Genomic DNA, 18027 nt, shown 5'->3' with positions numbered 1-18027 from the left:
TGGGACCTGAATCTGGTCTTAACAAGACTCATGCAATTTCCTTTCAAACCCATGAATTCCTGTGATGTTAAATTTCTCACATGGAAGACTATCTTCCTCATAGCCATTACATTAGCTAGAAGGGTTAGTGAGTTACAAGCACTTGTCACGTACTCACCCTATACAAAATTCCTACATGACAGAGTGGTTCTCCGCACACATCCAAAATTCCTTCCCAATGTAGTTACGGAATTCCACTTGAACCAATCCATAGTTTTACCCACATTCTTTCCAAGGCCTCATTCACACCAAAGAGACCGAAACTTACATACCTTGGACTGTAAACGTGCACTAGCTTTTTACTTAGACCGCAAGGCAGTTCACAGGAAATCCACTCAACTCTTTGTATCTTATGATCCAAACAAACCGGGTAAAGCAGTGGGTAAACATACTCTATCCAACTGGTTAGCAGATTGCCCTTACTGAATGCGCTTTTACTCTCCCTTGGAGAGTAAAAGCGCATACAGTTTTCATAGCAAAACTGTATGCAATGTCAACCTCAGTAGCACACTATCGTTAGTGCCAATACTCTACATATGCAAAGCAGCAACATGGAGTTCTCTTCACACCTTTGCAGCTCATTACTGTTTGGACAAAGAAGGGCGACAAGATTCAGCTTACGGACAATCTGTCTTAAAGAACTTGTTTTCAGTTTAATCCCAACTCCTTCTACATCCAATCTGCTGTGATCTTCGGCTGCCTCATTTTCACCAACAATACTTCACTGTTGCTTCACTACAAATTAAATCAGCCTCTAGCTTGCTAATCACCCATATGTGAGGACTAGCATCCTGCTTGTCCTGGGATAAAGCAAAATTGCTTACCTTGTAATAGGTGTTATCCCAGGACAGCAGGATGTAGTCCTCACGAAACCCACCCGCCACCCCGCGGAGTTGGGTCCGATATGTTTATTATTTTATTTTTTGCTAAAGCTTATTGCTACATATGAGACTGAAGAAAGACCCCTGTGGCAGAGAATATCATGGCATACTGAGCATGCTCAGTGGCCTCACAGGGCCAGTCAAACGTTTCTAGAAACTTTGACAGAAAGTTTTCCGCAATAGGGCTCCATCAATGATGTCCCCCATATGTGAGGACTAAATCCTGCTGTCCTGGGATAACACTTATTACAAGATAAACAATTTTGCTTTTCTTTTTCATGTAAAATCTGTTATAAACGCATCATTTTTTTACTGTGTATGTGGAGAAGGCCCGGGAGGAGGATGGTGCGAGGCTCTAAGTTTCATCTAGGGCAGAGGTTCCCAAACTTTCATGGAACACTGACCCCTTTTCAGCTTTTTTCAAAGGGCCTTTTTACATGGATAAACAGGTGTTTAGTCATATAAAAAGTTTTAAAAATTGACCCCTCTTTAGTTTGCTTTTCTTTTATACTTAATCATAAAATCACATACAGAAAATGATAGTCACTGAATTTACATTTTAGAAAAAAACAAAACAGCCTGCTTTTCAAAGGAAAGAAGGCTTATAAGAGCTAAGTCTTTGTGTGTCCCCCTAAATAACTTTTATGTTTAATGTCTTATCCTCTCTCCTCCTTGATTCCTGGTTTTTCATCTTTCCTTCCTTTTGTCCTGGACTTTGGTGGCTTCTATCCCCTCCCTTTCTCTTTGCCTCTGTCCAGCATGAGTCCTGGGGGTCCTCTCCTTCTCTTCCCTGATAGGCTGCCATCCACTCTCACTTCCCTTAACCAGGTCAATCATGGATTCCTGTCTCCCTCTTTTTTTTTTCCTCCATTTCTTCCTTCATTACTGTCTCATTCCTTCTCTCTGCGTTCCCCTCATATTGCCAACACCCAGTCTCATTTCCTCTTTGAACTGTTCTCACTTTTCAGGTATAGCTCTCCCTACCCACTGTCAGGCCAGTAGGACAGCATTTGGCACTAGTGGGAAACCTTTCTGACCACTATGATAACCCAGCCTTCCTCGCCTTTCCTCTGTGTGCAGCCAAGGTTATAAAAGTTCTGACAGCTGCAGTTGGCGCCTCTCTTCCCCATATCCTCACAAAGTGCATCAGTGGGGTTTGATTCTCGGCTGCATTCGATCCCTCTTTTTCCCACCCTCTGCCAAATATGCAGCAGTGTGGTTTGAAACTTCTAATGAGTGCAAAGGGCCCCTCTGTCCCTTTTCTTCCTGGTCTGTAGAAATGTAGGGTGAGGTTTTCAGGGCCATAATAGGCCCTAATCACACCATCTTGGCCTGTGGCAGCAGCTCAACTAATTACAGGTAGCAACCTGCTCATTTTCTACCCAGCTAAACTTTCTTGGATCGCTTTTGAATGGAATTGCATGCCCCAGGGGTCCATGGACCCCAGGTTGGGAACCTCTGATCTAGGGCATTTAAAACTTTGCACCAGCCCTGGGTTTGTAAGGTTGGAAGGGGTCAGTTTGGATCACTGGAGGGAGCTGAGCTGCTCCTTTTTTTTTGTTTTTGTTTTTGTTTTGCAAGTCTGCACAGTCTGAATGGGATGGGGAGGGAAAAAAGCTAGCATCAGCCCTGATATCCTCAAAAGATCAATTTGCCTATGCCTTAGTTATATTCCTCTCTCCGTTTGTCTTTTTAAAGTTTTCTTTCTATTATAATAACGGCATTATTCTTAAGCTTTTGTATATAGACAACTTTATTAGCTCTTTAACATCTTCACATTTCAGATCATACCACATCTGGTCATACTCTTTCTACTGTGTGTAGCAGAATAATATTAAAGGGGTATGCAAGATGATGATCATGATTATCAATATAGCTGCCATGTTTACTGAGGGAGTGGATAAATAAATGTAGCTTAATAAAAACAAAATTTTAGGCGTTCAGTAATCAAGTTATGAAATCTTTATTTTTTTGAAATTCTAAATGCTGACCAATTTATTTAAAAAATGTTGAATTGCTGTACAGTTTGCATATCCACAGATCCAGTTAGAAAGTACTGCATGTCCCTTTTTGTGTTTTCAGTGCTTGGGAGATCAATCAGCTGCTTTAGTTGGACAAATGTGTTTCCAGGTTGGACAGGCAAAGAACACGTAAGCATTCACTGAAGTGTGGCAATACAATATGAATTGATTGTTATAAATGCGACACAAACTTTTTTGTAGCCATAAAACGGGTATTTCTGAAAGCTTTCGTTAGGAAATCTTCTGCTGCCTATTTCAGTTTTAAAGTATTTTTTTTTCTGTTTCTTATTTAGTAGTGTAAATCCTTGTGCATTAATTGAAGTTTTCCCATCAATAGCAGGGTTGAATTAGCTCCTCGAGGTGGATCTTCTCTCGGAGGTTAGAGCTCTGGCTCTGTGCGGCTGTGCGCATCTTCCTGCACAATAGCCATCTTCCCCTCAGTCTTGTTTTCTCATGCTACCAGTCACACGCGGAGCTCTTCTTTCCTCTCTCCTTGGAGTTTTTCTGAGAAAAAAAAATACAGCACTTTTCAGTGCTACCATGGTGCCCAAACCCGCCTGGCTTCAAGTACTGCCAGTGTGGTAAAGTTATGTCCATCACCGATGGGCATAACTACTGTTACCTCTGCCTGGGGCCTGCGCATGACCAGTCTGTCTGTCGGGACTGTGGTCGTATGTCACCCAGGGCCCAAAGGCAGCATGCATAGAAAATTGTGCATCTGCGGGATGAAGATGCCAGGTCCTATGCTCCAATACAAAAAACTGTATGTGTGTGTGTGTTTATATGTGTATATATATATATATATATATATGATGTAAACTAATGACTGAAATTCAAAACATCATCATATTTAATGGAAATAACAATAGCTGATACCATGTAGTCTCTTCTATAGAAACAGAATAACCTCATATAGTAATGGCGGGCTTTACTCCAATAGCCCTAATTGCCACTTATATGGTTGTGCAGTCACAAAAGAGCATTCGGACCATCACTGAATTTATAATCATCGGTTACTCTGTGATAATTTTTTTGAGATTTTTTTAACGTTTTCAAACTTTCATTATTTTAAGTCTGGTTAAATTACCAGTCTAAAGGCAGTGCGATTACACTTATTGTAGCAGAGATTATGCAGCCGGAATATCAAACTGGCCCTGGCCCGACACGGCTCGTGTTTGTCAGCTTCATCAGGGGCTGTAGTTTGCCAATTCTAGGTTTAAAAAATGACATAATTTACTAAGTTTATGCAAAAATATCAACAGTTATCGCTGCTATCTAGTGCATACATACGATTCCAGAGCCTGCCCAGCGATCACGTCTGCTACTTGGTTGCAGCTTTAACCCGGCAACTGGATCCGCCATTTTCAAAGGTTGTTTTTAAACCTGCTAGCATCTTACAAAGGAACCAATCAGAGTATAGGGTTTGGTAGACTAGACACCAATCCAAAGTTAGATAAGGGAGGACCATTCTACTGAATCATTGAGTCCATGTGGGGATTGTGATGCTAATGTGAAAATCCACCATTGTTCACGATAGTTTAAAAAGTAATTGTGATCACCACCACGGGGATTTTGTACAACTTGTTCAAGAATTGTCCATTGTAATTGGTCAAAGGTGTGGCCCACCTCAGTGCAGTGACTTACCATAGGTGCCTCCATATTGGCTGTATTGAGGCGGCTTCTATGTTCATGAAGACGTACTTTGATTTTTCTACTAGTCCGGCCCACATATAAAAACTTACATGGGCACTGAATTAAATACACGACAGAGGTAGAATTTGCATGTAGTCACAGATTTCTTCTTGTATCTATATCCAGTCGTCGGATGTTGCCAATACTGACCCTCAATAGTGGTGGCACACATGTCACACTGCCCGCACTGGTTGTGACAGCCTTGCACCTTTGTAAAGTCCTGATAACTTGTAGCAGCACATACCACGTAGTCACGAAGATTTTTGCTGTGCTGATATGCAAAAAGTGGCGGATCAGCAAAAATTGAATGTAATTGAAGAATGTGCCAATGTTTTTTGATGCTTTCCATGATAAGATAAGATTTATCTGTGTGGGTCAATACACAAATATCCATAGCTAAGGGTTCCTTCTCTTTATATTGCAGGTGAGCCTTCTCTATATTTCTTTATATTGCAGGAGAGCCTATGCTCCAGCATCAGAGCACCACTAGTCCCACTCATCCCTGGGGCCGAAGACAGACCACCCAGAGAAAAAGAGGCCTTCCCTGGCTCCCCAGGGTAAGGAAACAAACCAGAACAGAGTAGGTCAAGTGCCCCAGAGAGTCTCTGTGCCCCCCCCCTCCCCATGACCAGCAAAAACATCTGGCATCGGGAGATGCACCACCTAGCTGGACACTGGAGTCAGCGTCGGCAAGCAGCCACGATGTCAGAACGTTTGTGTCGAAGCATGTGTCACAACGAAGCAAGGACGACACTCTGCGCCATAAGGATTCGACATGTGCATTGAAGACAGCCTGTCCCGACGCACGATGCAGTGATGTGTCAAAGCACAACGCTCTAAAGCGGGGGGCTCTGAGCCCAATCCCATCGACGCAACTAGCCACTCAACAGGCGTCAATGCAGCCCTCGACTCAGCACGCAGGACCTCGACGCACCAGACGCCGATGATGCATGCGTCGAGCAGAAGGCGCTGGCATTATCTGAACGGTGCAAACCTCACACTCAGCTCAATTAGCATAGGAGCATAGACATTCTAATGTGTCTTAACTTTTTCTAATACTGCTTTTACTTTTTATCTTTACTTTGGTAATTTTATAGTTTTTGATACTTTTAGATATTTAGATGTATATTTACAATATAATTGTATTTTTTCCATTTCTCCACTTATTTTATCATTATGATTAATTGTAAACCGTTGAGATGGATTTGTCTGTGCAACGGTGTATAAAACTGTTTTAAATAACTAAAAATAAATGTCAACAACGAAAACCTCAGCTGGACCCTCAGGTTGTCTTCATGCCGGAAGAGCTACAGGAGATGGGTTTTTTGAATGTGGGTATGCCCTCAGACAAAGGAGAATCCGAGAGCTACTTGGGGTCATCAGAGAGAGTATACTTGGATCTTTCATCATTCTCCTGGAAAAAGAGATGTTCACACCAACTTCAAGAGCCCTTGTCGAAGAAGCACAGACTGTGAAATGCGGTGGAGCCAGCGGCACACCACAAGCAGGGGCTGCCTCCAACATCCTCCTGGCTGCAGTACCTGCAGATGCCAAACAATCCTAGTCTGCCCAAGACGAGGAATGGTATACTACCACAACAGCTGCCGCATTAAAGGAGTAACATACCACTGCAGAAGGTGCCTAGCCTCCCAGGAAGTGTCCCAAATTTCAGAGATTCTCAACAATCTCTCCACCTCCATGGAATCAGGTTCCGGGAAATGTCCCCCTCCAAGCCTCTCATTGGAGAAGTTGTTCCCGTGGGGTGAATCCCCTCCTCAGCAACATAGCCCACAGGAAGAGTGGGTGTCCCGCCTCAGTTGTCATCACAGCCGAACTCAGAGCCACTTGACTCCCTGCCTACTTCTTTAGGGTCTTCTACAGGCATTCCTTCCAACTCGCCTGAAGAACCCCCAGAGCCATCCTAGCCACCTGAGGACCTCTCTTACTCCAGGTCTATAGAGAAGGTGGGGGTTCTGCTCAGAGTGGAGACTAAGAAGATATTAGACCCTAGGACAGAAGTCCTCAGCATCTTGAAGAGATTCAAGGTTCCGTCCGAGCCTATGGTGCTGCCTTCCCATGCGGTCATGGAAAAGACCTGGGAGACCCCCTTTTCAGTACTTGTAACGTCCAGGAAAATGGACCTGAAGCTTCATATACAAAAGTATCCATTGTGGAGGAATCTGTCATGAGGAAAGTGAAGAAATCTAGGCTCCATTCCAACGTGCCACCAGGGAAGGACAATCGCTACCTGGACGAGTTTGGGAGGAATGCCTTCCAGGCGGCCATGTTGAATGCGAAGATCCAGCAGCATCAGTTCTATATCACTCAGTATCTGAGTGTTTACAATCCATCAAGCCTCGTTGCAATGAGGGCTCTGCATATGCTGTGCTGCCTCAGTCCTTCATGGACATGGAAGAAGGATTACAGCACCTTCTCCGCATGATATACGAAGCCTTTAGACCATCAGCTCCTGCATTGGCAGGGGCTATAGGGGCCCGCAGGATAGGCCTGGTTGAGAGCAGGACTTTCGGTGTCCAGGGGTGTCCATCCCCTTCTCAGTGTGTGTTCATGGCAGACCACAACAATAAGCTGGGTACTCTCAGGCAGCATGGCTAATTCAGCCCTGCTATCGATGGAAAAAAGCAAGTTTGCTTACTGGAAATGATATTTCCATACGGGCTGATACAGTAAAGTCTGTGGGAGAGTGGGCATCCCTAGCGCCTCCTTTTTGACAGGAGTGGCGGCTGTCAGCGGGTTTGACAGCCGACGCTCAATTTTGCCGGGGTCGGTTCTCGAGCCCGCTGACAGCCACGGGCTCGGAAACCGGACGCCGGCAAAATTGAGCGTTCGGTTTTCGGCCCGACAGCCGCAGGCCGAATTCAGATTTTTTTGTTTTATTTTTTTTTTTACTTTTACTCTTCGGGACCTCCAACTTAATATCGCTATGATATTAAGTCGGAGGGTGCACAGAAAAGCAGTTTTTACTGCTTTTCTGTGCACTTTCCCGGTGCTGAAAGAAATTAGCGCTGACCTCTGGATCGGCGCTAATTTCTGAAAGTAAAATATGCGGCTTGGCTGCACATTTTACTTTCTGTATCCCACGTGCATACCTAATAGGGCCATCAACGTGCATTTGCATGTTGAGGGCGCTATTAGGTGCTGCGGGTTGGACGCGCGTTTTCCTCCCCTTACTGAATAAGGGGTAAGGGAAAACGCGCGTCCAGTAGCAGGCTAACAGTGCGCTCCGTTGGAGCGCACTGTACTGTATCGGCCTGATAAATAGGATGAATTTATCCATGCTGACCTGCCCGCCTCCCTGAACAGCCTCTGAGATCGTCGCTTTGCTAGATTTGGAATGCCCTTCTCACTTTCTCCGACCATGTCGGGGGAAAGAATGTCATGGTTCACACGGATAATCAAGTGGCCATGTTTTTTACATAAACAAAAGAGGACGGTTGATTCATGGGTCCTTTGCAAGGAGGCAATTCAGATCCTCGAATGGGCAGGGAAATGGAGTATATCTCTGCCCAAGTGACCTATCTTCCGGGTATTGCCAATACTGAATCCAACCGGCTCAGCAGGGTGTTCTACCTGCATGAATGGACTCTAAACCAAAGCGTGGCAGATGATCTCTTTGAAATGTGGGGTCTCCCTCGTATAGATCTCTTCGACATGGTGCACAACAGGAAAGTTTGGGCGTTCTGCTCGGTTTTTCCTAGCTGGGAACAAGTTGCATAGGACGCGTTCCTCATTCCTTGGTCGAGGGGGGGGGGGGGGGGGGTGTCTACTATATGCTTACCTTTCATACTCTGTCATCTCTCGGACCATACAGAAATGTATCGCGGACGTCACAGACCGGATGGTATGCATCCTAGGGTACTGAAGGAACTCAAAAATGAAATTTCTGATCTATTAGTTAAAATTTGTATCCTATCATTAAAATCATCCATGGTACCTGAAGACTGGAGGGTGGCCAATGTAACCCCAATATTTAAAAAAGGCTCCAGAGGCGATCCAGGTAACTATAGACCAGTGAGTCTGACTTCAGTGCCGGGCAAAATAGTGGAAACTATTCTCAAGATCAAAATCGTAGAGCATATAGAAAGACATAGTTTAATGGAACACAGTCAACATGGATTTACCCAAGGGAAGTCTTGCCTAACAAATCTGCTTCATTTTTTTGAAGGGGTTAATAAACATGTGGATAAAGGTGAACAGGTAGATGTAGTGTATTTGGATTTTCAGAAGGCGTTTGACAAAGTCCCTCATGAGAGGCTTCTACAAAAACTAAAAAGTCACGGGATAGGAGGCGATGTCCTTTCATGGATTACAAACTGCTTAAAAAAACAGGAAACAGAGTAAGATTAAATGGTCAATTTTCTCAGTGGAAAAGGGTAAACAGTGGAGTGCCTCAGGGATCTGTACTTGGACTGGTGCTTTTCAATATATATATATATATATATATATATATATATATATATATATATATATATATATATATATATAAATGATCTGGAAAGGAATATGACGAGTGAGGTTATCAAATTTGCGGATGATACAAAATTATTCAGAGTAAAATCATAAGCGGACTGTGATACATTACAGGAGGATCTTGCAAGACTGGAAGATTGGGCATCTAAATGGCAGATGAAATTTAATGTGGACAAGTGCAAGGTGTTGCATATAGGGAAAAATAACCCTTGCTGTAGTTACATGATGTTAGGTTCCATATTAGGAGCTACCACCCAGGAAAACTATCTAGGCATCATAGTGGATAATACTTTAAAATTATCGGCTCAGTGTGCTGCAGCAGTCAAAAAAGCAAACAGAATGTTAGGAATTATTAGGAAGGGAATGGTTAATAAAACAGAAAATGTTATTATGCCTCTATATCGCTCCATGGTGAGACCGCACCTTGAATACTGTGTACAATTCTGGTCGCTGTATTTCAAAAAAAGATACAGTTGCGATGGAGAAGGTACAGAGAAGGGCAACCAAAATGATAAAGGGGACGGAACAGCTCCCCTATGAAGAAAGGCTGAAGAGGTTAGGGCTGTTCAGTTTGGAGACGAGACTGCTGAGGGTGGGTATGGTAGAGGTCTTTAAGATCATGAGAGGTCTTGAACGAGTATATGTGACTGTTATTTACACTTTTGAATAATAGAAGGACTAGGGGGCACTCCATGAAGTTAGCAAGTAGCACATTTAAGACTAATCAGAGAAAATTTTTTCACTCAACACACAATAAAGCTCTGGAATTTGTTGCCAGAGGATGTGGTTAGTGCAGTTAGTGTAGCTGGGTTCAAAAAAGGTTTGGACAAGTTCTTGGAGGAGAAGTCCATTAACTGCTATTAATCAAGTTGACTTAGGAATAGCCACTGCTATTAATTGCCTCAGTAGCATGGGATCTTCTTAGTGTTTGGGTAATTGCCAGGTTCTTGTGGACTGGTTTGGCCTCTGTTGGAAACAGGATGCTGGGCTTGATGGACCCTTGGTCTGACCCAGTATGGCAATTTCTTATGTTCTTATGACATTCATTGCTCTGGTGTGGCTGAGATAACCTTGGTATGCCGATCTAGTTGGGCTGTCTATCACTCCTAGCTCAATTGAGGACAATGCAAATCTTCTAACTCAGGAAGGGGGAACATTGCTGCACCCCATGCATGCTTCACTTCCTCTCACAGCATGTAGATTGAAAGGATGGTATTGAACCAACTACACTTAACAGCAGAGGTTAAGGACATCCTCTGTCAAGCCGAATATCCCAATGCATTTACTTTTGTTACACAAAGCAGACAAGGTCAGAGCACTCCAAGTTCAAGCAGTTACTGCTGCAGTAATGCATCTTCATATGGTGCCATTGCTGGATATTTGTAAAGCAGTTACGTGGTCATATCTACATACCTTCATATCACATTACTGTCTGAACCGACAGGCATCTTCCAATGCAGCACTGGGTTCAGCAGTGTTTGCTTCTTTGAGGAAGTGAGACTGTCCACCTCTTGGATGGGTTGTGCAAGTAGGACTTTGTGTCAGACGGGGGTGTCCATCCTCTTCTCAGTGTGCAGACTACAACTGTAATCTGGGATCTCTCGGGCAGCATGGCTAATTCAGCCCTGCTATCAATGGCAAAAAGTAAGTTTGCTTACCGTAAACTGTGTTTCCGTAGATAGCAGGATGAATTTAGCCATGCTGACCTGCCTGCCTTTCTGGACAGCCTCTGAGATCACCACTTCGCTGGATGCGCTGTTACAGATTGAGGGGAAGATGGCTATTGTGCAGGAAAACGCGTGCAACCACACAGCCAAAGCTCTGTAATCTCTGAGAGAAGCTCTGCCTCGAGGTTTATGGAGAACGTCCCCCAGACAGCATGGTTAATTCATCCTGCTATCTACAGAAACTCCGTTTACAGTAAGCAAACTTGCTTTTCTCCTTAAAATCCTGGAGTAACAAATTTAAATACAATTGCATACTTTAAAATGTACCTGAATGTATTCATTGTAAATAGGCTAGTTCAGACTTCATTTTATTAACCTGAGAATAGAGAATGCATTCCCAGTGCACATAAACAATAACTGGATTAAGCTCTGTGAATCCTGGGATCCTGATATAATAGTCTGTAAAAGGCAAATTCATTTAGAGCTCAGGCAACTTACAGAAGACTAGGTGAACAGGCAGAGTTTAAGAAACGGAGAGACCAGTTTATAAGCATGAGTGATAAACTACATAATGTGTTCTGATTCTAGATATGTAAAACAAAGTCGATGATATCAGGAATTTAGACTTTATTTTTATTTATTTACTACCAGTACCCAGGACCCTTGCAGTTTACAGCAAGACATACACAAGTTTACCACATAACTAGCTCAAACAATCATATAACTTACAAGAAAACACACAGCAATATAATCTATAATCTTTGCTAAGATTTTTGCAGTGCTTCTAGAAATACTGCTGCATAAACCCCAAAATATCTATATTGTATCTGCAAACTACACAGAGCCCCATTGCTTTCTGACCCTTGCCTCTGTGTCCTGTAAGCTAGGGTTGCCACTATGTTTGTTAGAAGGTCTTAATGATTTTTGTTTGGCTTGTTTATCAGCAACATAGATTTAATTAAAGTTCTTGATATTTTTCTCAGTGTTTTTCTTTAATATTCAGGAACATTTGTTGCAACTTCTGTAACTCAGAAGAAGCTGTGCTGAGTTCCTTGATTTTAAGTCAGTAAGTTTCATGTTGTAGACCTACTATGGCAGACTTTTTCATGAAAACAAATATCTCCTAACCTCTCTTTTACAGGTATGGAACGGGCTGTTTCTTGCTGTATAATACAGGAAAGAAGGTTTGTTATTGAACTAAAACTTTGAAATATGCTAAACTCTCATTGACCCAGTGTCACTAAGTGGCACAATGACATACGTGTTCCATTTGTGAAAATTTAGAAACTATTTTTCTGGGATCTGTAGAAGGTTAACTTGTAATATGTGCTTTGGGCATTGAATAAAGCGCAACAGGACCTTTTTTCTATGTGCAAAAAACAAAACAGACTGTGAAGGAGGGAGCTTTGTAAACCTGAAAGCTCCTGCACCACAACATCCTCGATGCCTCCATTCTGGCACCGACTCTGCCTCTAAAGCCAGCACCGACGCCAGTGCTGTCTCCATCGATTCCATCGCCGATGCCATTACCGGATCCATCGATACCACTACCGATGCCCCTACCAATTCTGTCCAGGGATTCATCGATGCCAGTACTGATGCCCTGTCCAGTTACATCGCAGATTCCATTGATGCCAATACCGGTGACATTTCCACATCCATCATCTATTCCACCGATGCCAGATTTATCCCTTCTTGCACCGATTCTACAAAAATTAGATACAATTATTGGTGCAATTCCTACAAAACCTCAGGAACTGCCTACACCACTACCGAGGGGAGAAGATACTGTCGAAGAAACAGCGATTCCAGATCTGATCCTGGGTCCATCGGGGATTCCACGACCAATACCTCCATAACGCTGGCAGCCACCACTTGCTCCCTGTGCTGGCGTCCTTTTCGTGCCGCCCCCCCCCCCCTACTTTTTCCCTCCCTCTTGTTACAATTTTGACTCTGTCAAGTGACCACACAGCAACAGTTATTGGTATCAAAAGGCCGCAGCTTTATTTCTATTAACATATTCATAAACTTCCTTGGGGCTACCCGAGCCGGTATGCTGTCCGTGATTGCCCGCCGTGCCAAGCCAGGCGTCCTTTAGCCATGGGCCCCCGCCGAGTCCCCGCTCCCAGGCGGGGGTCCCGCCATTGGCGCATTCGGCGCCCCGCCTTTGCGCCTCCCTCTGCGCGGACCGGCTCCCACGCCGTCCGGTGATGCCGCCGGCACCACTTTCAATATATCCCCCGGCCCGGGTAACCGCCATAACACGAGGTAGGGGTACCCTTGCCTCGTGTCCCCCACTCAACTAATTAGCTGCGGCCTGTACCCTGCTTGCATACCCTGCTTCTATGGCATCCTGCAATGCATTATTAAATATATCATATCCAATATCAGACAAATGCACGCCATCCTCTCTGAATAATCCCGGGCACCTGTCCTCCGCCCATTTGTGTCTGATCTGCTGTATCCCTCGTTTTTGTGTCCACAACTCCATTTGTCTGTTGATTTTCTTTCTACCTCTATTCCATAATTTGGAGTCTTTCCACTTGGGCCTTGGTATGATTTCTGACCATACCACGGTTGTCTCTGGATACAACGCCGCTATGATATTTAGATCGTTTTGTACCTTGTTGATCAGACCCTTGCATGTTATCGCACTCAAGTCATTGCCCCCCAGGTGTATGATCATTACATCTGGAGCCGCCCTGGAATCTTTCAGGCGCCGTAACAAGGGCAATAACTGATCCCACCGCATGCCGGGCTTTCCTGTCCATGCAACGACCCACCCTTGCGTTGCCAGTCCCAGGTGCTGTCCATACGGTCGCCCGATCGCTCGCTTGGCCGCCCAGCGAATGTACGAGTGACCAACAATCCATGCTATTCGTTGCACTCGTTGCTCTGTAAAATATAATCAGAAGATTGGTTAACAGTTTGCAGGAGACGCTCTGTCCAACCGCACATATGCATTGACTGCATTGGACCTCCATCTTCCTATTTTCTTTATTGTTTCTTTTCCTAAACCAGCCTGTGCTGCGCTTGTTGCCGCTCCAATTCTGAAGGAATGCGAACTGAATTTCTTCGCGTCCCACTTTAACTTATTTACCGCCGCTCTCAAGACTGCTGTGAATTGAAATCTCGTCAAGGGAGAGCCATCGCTATGAATCAAGAAGTGTTTTCCGCCTTCTGGTCGTATGGCCAAGTATTCCTTTGCGTTTAAGATGGGGCATGTATTACAACCAACAACCCGTTTTAGCCATAACGTGCTGCCCCTCGCCTGCTGATCCGTCTTAGACCGATGTATTTTTATGCTTAGCGCCCCCTCTGTGCACTCAACGTTGTTGCGCAGCAGTCCGCCCTGTCCGTCGTCCTTCTTGTTGGGGGCCGCCAGTTCGCTGATTCGTAGGGCTCCGAAGAAGGCCAGCGCAAATGCGACTCTAAATAGCCTGGTCTCATATGCAGATGAGCAAACCTCGGCCAATGTCCCCCATAGCATTTTTAGCCTGTGATGTGTAATAGGATGTCTCTCATCCCTGTTCGCGCCGGTCTTCCTTGCCCATCCCGCCAGCATCTTCTTTATAATGAAGTATTTTGTGGGGTCACCCCACCCGCGCGCCTTAAAGAAGAAAGCTGCTCCTGCCAGGCGCTTGATGACGGCATTTCTGGATGTTCCGCTCTCCATTGACGTGTCTATGAATTTGATCATGAGTTCCTCTGTAGCTGGTCCTCGTTTCCACCCATTCTTCTCCAGGAAGCTGGTTACCTCCTCGAAACCTTGGGAATATGATGCCCAGGTTGATGGTGCTACCGATCTTCTGAGTAGTTCTCTCGTTGTTGCCGACCAATTTCCCATAATCGTGTCGGCATTGGGGTCGCTGTTGTCTCTGCCGTGGGTACCTGCTTATGAAATAGATGCCATTTAGCACGAGATAAAGCGTCAGCCGCGCCGTTCAAGACCCCTGGGACGTGTTTTGCTCTAATGGTTATGTTGTGGCGTAATGCCTCCAACACTATCTCCCTCAGCAGGTTGACTACCATTGGGCACTTTGCTGACTGAGCGTTCAGAACGTGCACAACCGCTTGGTTGTCGCACCAGAATATAATGTGTCTATTTTGTAGTTTCGCGCTCCACAATACTAACGTGACCCATATGGGGAACAGCTCGAGGAAGGTTATGTTCTTCGTTATACCCCTCTTTTTCCATTCCTCCGGCCACTGTTCGGCACACCACGCCCCTTGGCATAGTGCTCCAAAACCCCAACCGCCTGCAGCGTCCGTTTGTATGTTCAATTCCGCGCTTGACATTGGCGGGTCTTGTATGACTGCCACACCGTTGAAATTCTTTAGGAAGGAATTCCATATTTCAAAGTCCGATCTTATATCTTTCATTATTCGAAGATAGTGGTGTGGTCTCTTTATCCCTACTGTCGCTGTAGCTAACCTTCGCATGAAAGCTCTGCCCATGGGAATCACCCTACAAGCGAAGTTTAGTGTTCCCAAGATTGCTTGCGCGACCTGGAGCGTTATTTTCTTTGCCTTGCTCGTCTGTTGTAATATGTCGCGCAGCTTTTTTAGTTTTTCCTCCGGTAATCTGGCCATCATTTTTTCCGAATCCAGCTCTATTCCCAAGAAGGATAAGATCGTTGTTGGACCCTCTGTTTTGTTGCTGGCCAATGGGACTCCGAATTCCTCTGCCACCTTCTGGAAGTCATCAAGCAGGTTGCCGCATGTGTGAGAATTTTGTGGGCCAATGAATAGAAAATCGTCCAAGTAGTGGATGATGTTTTTGGATTCCGTCCTTGTTGCTACCACCCAGTGCAAAAATGAGCTGAATAGCTCAAAGTATGCGCATGAGACTGAACATCCCATGGGCATGCATTTGTCGAAGTAGTACTGATTGCGGAATGTAAATCCCAACAACGGGAAGCTATCCGGGTGCACGGGGAGTAACCTGAATGCTGACTCTATATCCACTTTTGCCATCCTGGCCCCTTTTCCGCAGGTACGCAACATCGACACCGCCGTATCGAATGATGTGTACTGCACTGAACATTCCTCCGGGGGGAGGTGATCGTTTACTGACCGGCCCGGTGGGAATGACAAATTCTGTATAAGTCAGAACTTTCCTTTTTCCTTCTTGGGAATTACTGCTAATGGTGATATGAACATGTGCTGGTAAGGTTGTTGCGTGAATGGACCCGCTATCCTTCCAAGTGCTAGTTCCGTTTCCAACTTCTCATGTACTATGTCCTCGTATCTCGTTGTTGATGGGGCATTGGCTGTGTTAGTTGTTTGCATTTGTCCTTGAAAAGGGATGCTGAACCCTTCCTTGAATCCTTGCCTTATCCTTTCTGCTTTTTCTTTGTTCGGGTACAAGTCTAGCCATGGTTCCATAGCCTCCAGTTGAACTGGTGAAGGAGCTTTTCCTAACTGCAGGTTCTCAGTTTGCTTTAGCCTTACTCCCTTCCGTTGCCCGTCTTGGGCATTTCGTCATTGGGTGTGGGGCAGCGCAATTAGTGCAAACGTGTTTAAATTTGCAATCTTGAAATGAGCATACTGCTTTGTTGAATCGCCAACATGTGTTATCCTGAGTCGCTGCCTGTCTTGTGGTCTGCCTATAAGGTGATGTCCTTCTTGCGCTCCTTGCTCTCATTCCTTGGTCTGATGACTTGCGCGTCATGTGTTCTATCCAGAGGCTGACGTCCTGCGTTCCCCAAGTCATGTACTGGTTCTCCTCCATCTTGTCACGGAACTTCTCGTCATAGTTCAACCATGACCAGCCCTCGTGTTGTTGGTAAGCTCTCATGATGTTGACCGCGTAGGTCAACATGGGTCCGTATTGCGACGGGTCCTTCCGCCCTACGACGCTGGTCATATATAAGAATGCCTTTGTCCAATTGATTATGTTCTTGGGTATTCTGATTTCTTTGTCTTTTATTGTGGTTGAGTCTTTCGACTTCTTTTGCTCGCCCGATTTTCGTCGCCCGTGCAGAATGCTGAATATATCAATATACTTTCTTCTGCATATTTTCTTCCTCAGTTGTTTGGGAACTTCTTCCCATAGCTCCGATAAAGTTGTGAGCGCCGGTGGCCCCCTTGTCACTTTATCTATTGTTTTGTTCGGTGCGTTCTGTTCGCTATCGGAACTAGAGTCTGAATCTGATGAGCCTGTGGAGCTATCAGAGCTGGTGCTTGCCCTACGCCTGCGCTTCGCCTTGTGCTTCTTTTTGCTGACCTGGTCACTTGCCGTCCCCGTGTGCCCCGCCCCTGAAGGCATCAGCTTTTGCCCGTTGTCCCCCTCTTTGTGCCCGCACTCACCCGCACTGCCGTGTTCAGCCTGTGCTTGCTGTGCCGCTTGACTAGTGGATGGTTGTTCCACCTCGCGTTGCTGTTCCTGGGCCCCACTCCGAACGGTCTGTCCCTCTGAACGTACTGTGTCCACAGGATGCATTGGTGTATCCGTTCTTACTGCGCTGTCACCCGTGTTTCTGACAGACCACGTATCTTGCTCGCCTTCTTGATAATGTGATGGCTCAGGTGGTGGCGCCGACCAAGGTCCCCAAGAAGACCGGGCTTGTTGACTGGTCAATTCCGCCTGTGGGTACTCCCATGGTCGTCTTGCCGGACCCCATCCTCGGTATGGACCTGGATCGCCCCATCCCATTCTGGGGCCGTCATACCATCCTGCGCAGTCCTGATTCTGCCACCTGTGATCCATTTGATTGTTGTATCCCCAATGCTCGCGTGGCCGTGGCCCGCTGTTCTGAAAGTTCGGGTGACTCATCCTGCCTGCGTACCACTCTTCGTCCCTCCTGTCGGCGTGGTGCGGCAAGTGTCCCTGTGCACTTCGTTGTCCTGCCTGAGGCTCGTGCACACTTCTTCCGTCGCAAGTGTTCTCTCCCCTCGCGCTGGCTCCACTGCTTCCACTTCTGCTGTTTCCTCGATTTCTGTTGCTTGGTGTTCTCCTCGTCTCTGGTCCATTATCCTAATGGTGCCCCTTCTGCTTTTGCTGGCCGCTCCTCTTGTTCCCTTCGCACCACGCAATCTCCCTGGCGCTGTTTTGGGGGTCGCTCTACTCTTGTTGTTGGCTTTCGCAGGTGCTGAGGATCTGGTCACCATCTGTTTTCCACCTGCTGCCTTGGCCCTCTGCGGAGCTCTTGCCGTTCTGCGGGGTGACATGCTGCCTATTGTCGTAAGCAATCAATCGGGTTCTATGCTGTCCGTACCCCTAATCTGTGTTTC

The 18027-nt window shown here is 45.6% G+C and overlaps 1 protein-coding gene across 5 annotated transcripts in view; it reads left to right on the top strand.

The window, feature by feature from the left end:
• The window catches only part of GK (glycerol kinase), a 381644-nt gene that overhangs the window by 139125 nt on the left and 224492 nt on the right, over positions 1 to 18027 (top strand). For all 5 annotated transcript variants that reach the window (XR_003856985.1, XR_003856986.1, XM_029603081.1 and 2 more), the window contains exons 10-11: positions 3003 to 3070; positions 11933 to 11975. Coding sequence is in view for 3 of the 5 variants with exons in the window: in XM_029603081.1 (XP_029458941.1) it covers positions 3003 to 3070; positions 11933 to 11975 (111 nt within the window). In the remaining 2 variants the exon portion in view is untranslated. The remainder of the gene's footprint in view (positions 1 to 3002; positions 3071 to 11932; positions 11976 to 18027) is intronic.

This window comes from Rhinatrema bivittatum, chromosome 5, assembly GCF_901001135.1.
Source record: "Rhinatrema bivittatum chromosome 5, aRhiBiv1.1, whole genome shotgun sequence".
Lineage (NCBI taxonomy): Eukaryota > Metazoa > Chordata > Amphibia > Gymnophiona > Rhinatrematidae > Rhinatrema > Rhinatrema bivittatum.
Note: the sequence above shows the minus strand (reverse complement) of the source record. Positions and strands in the feature narration are given on the sequence as shown.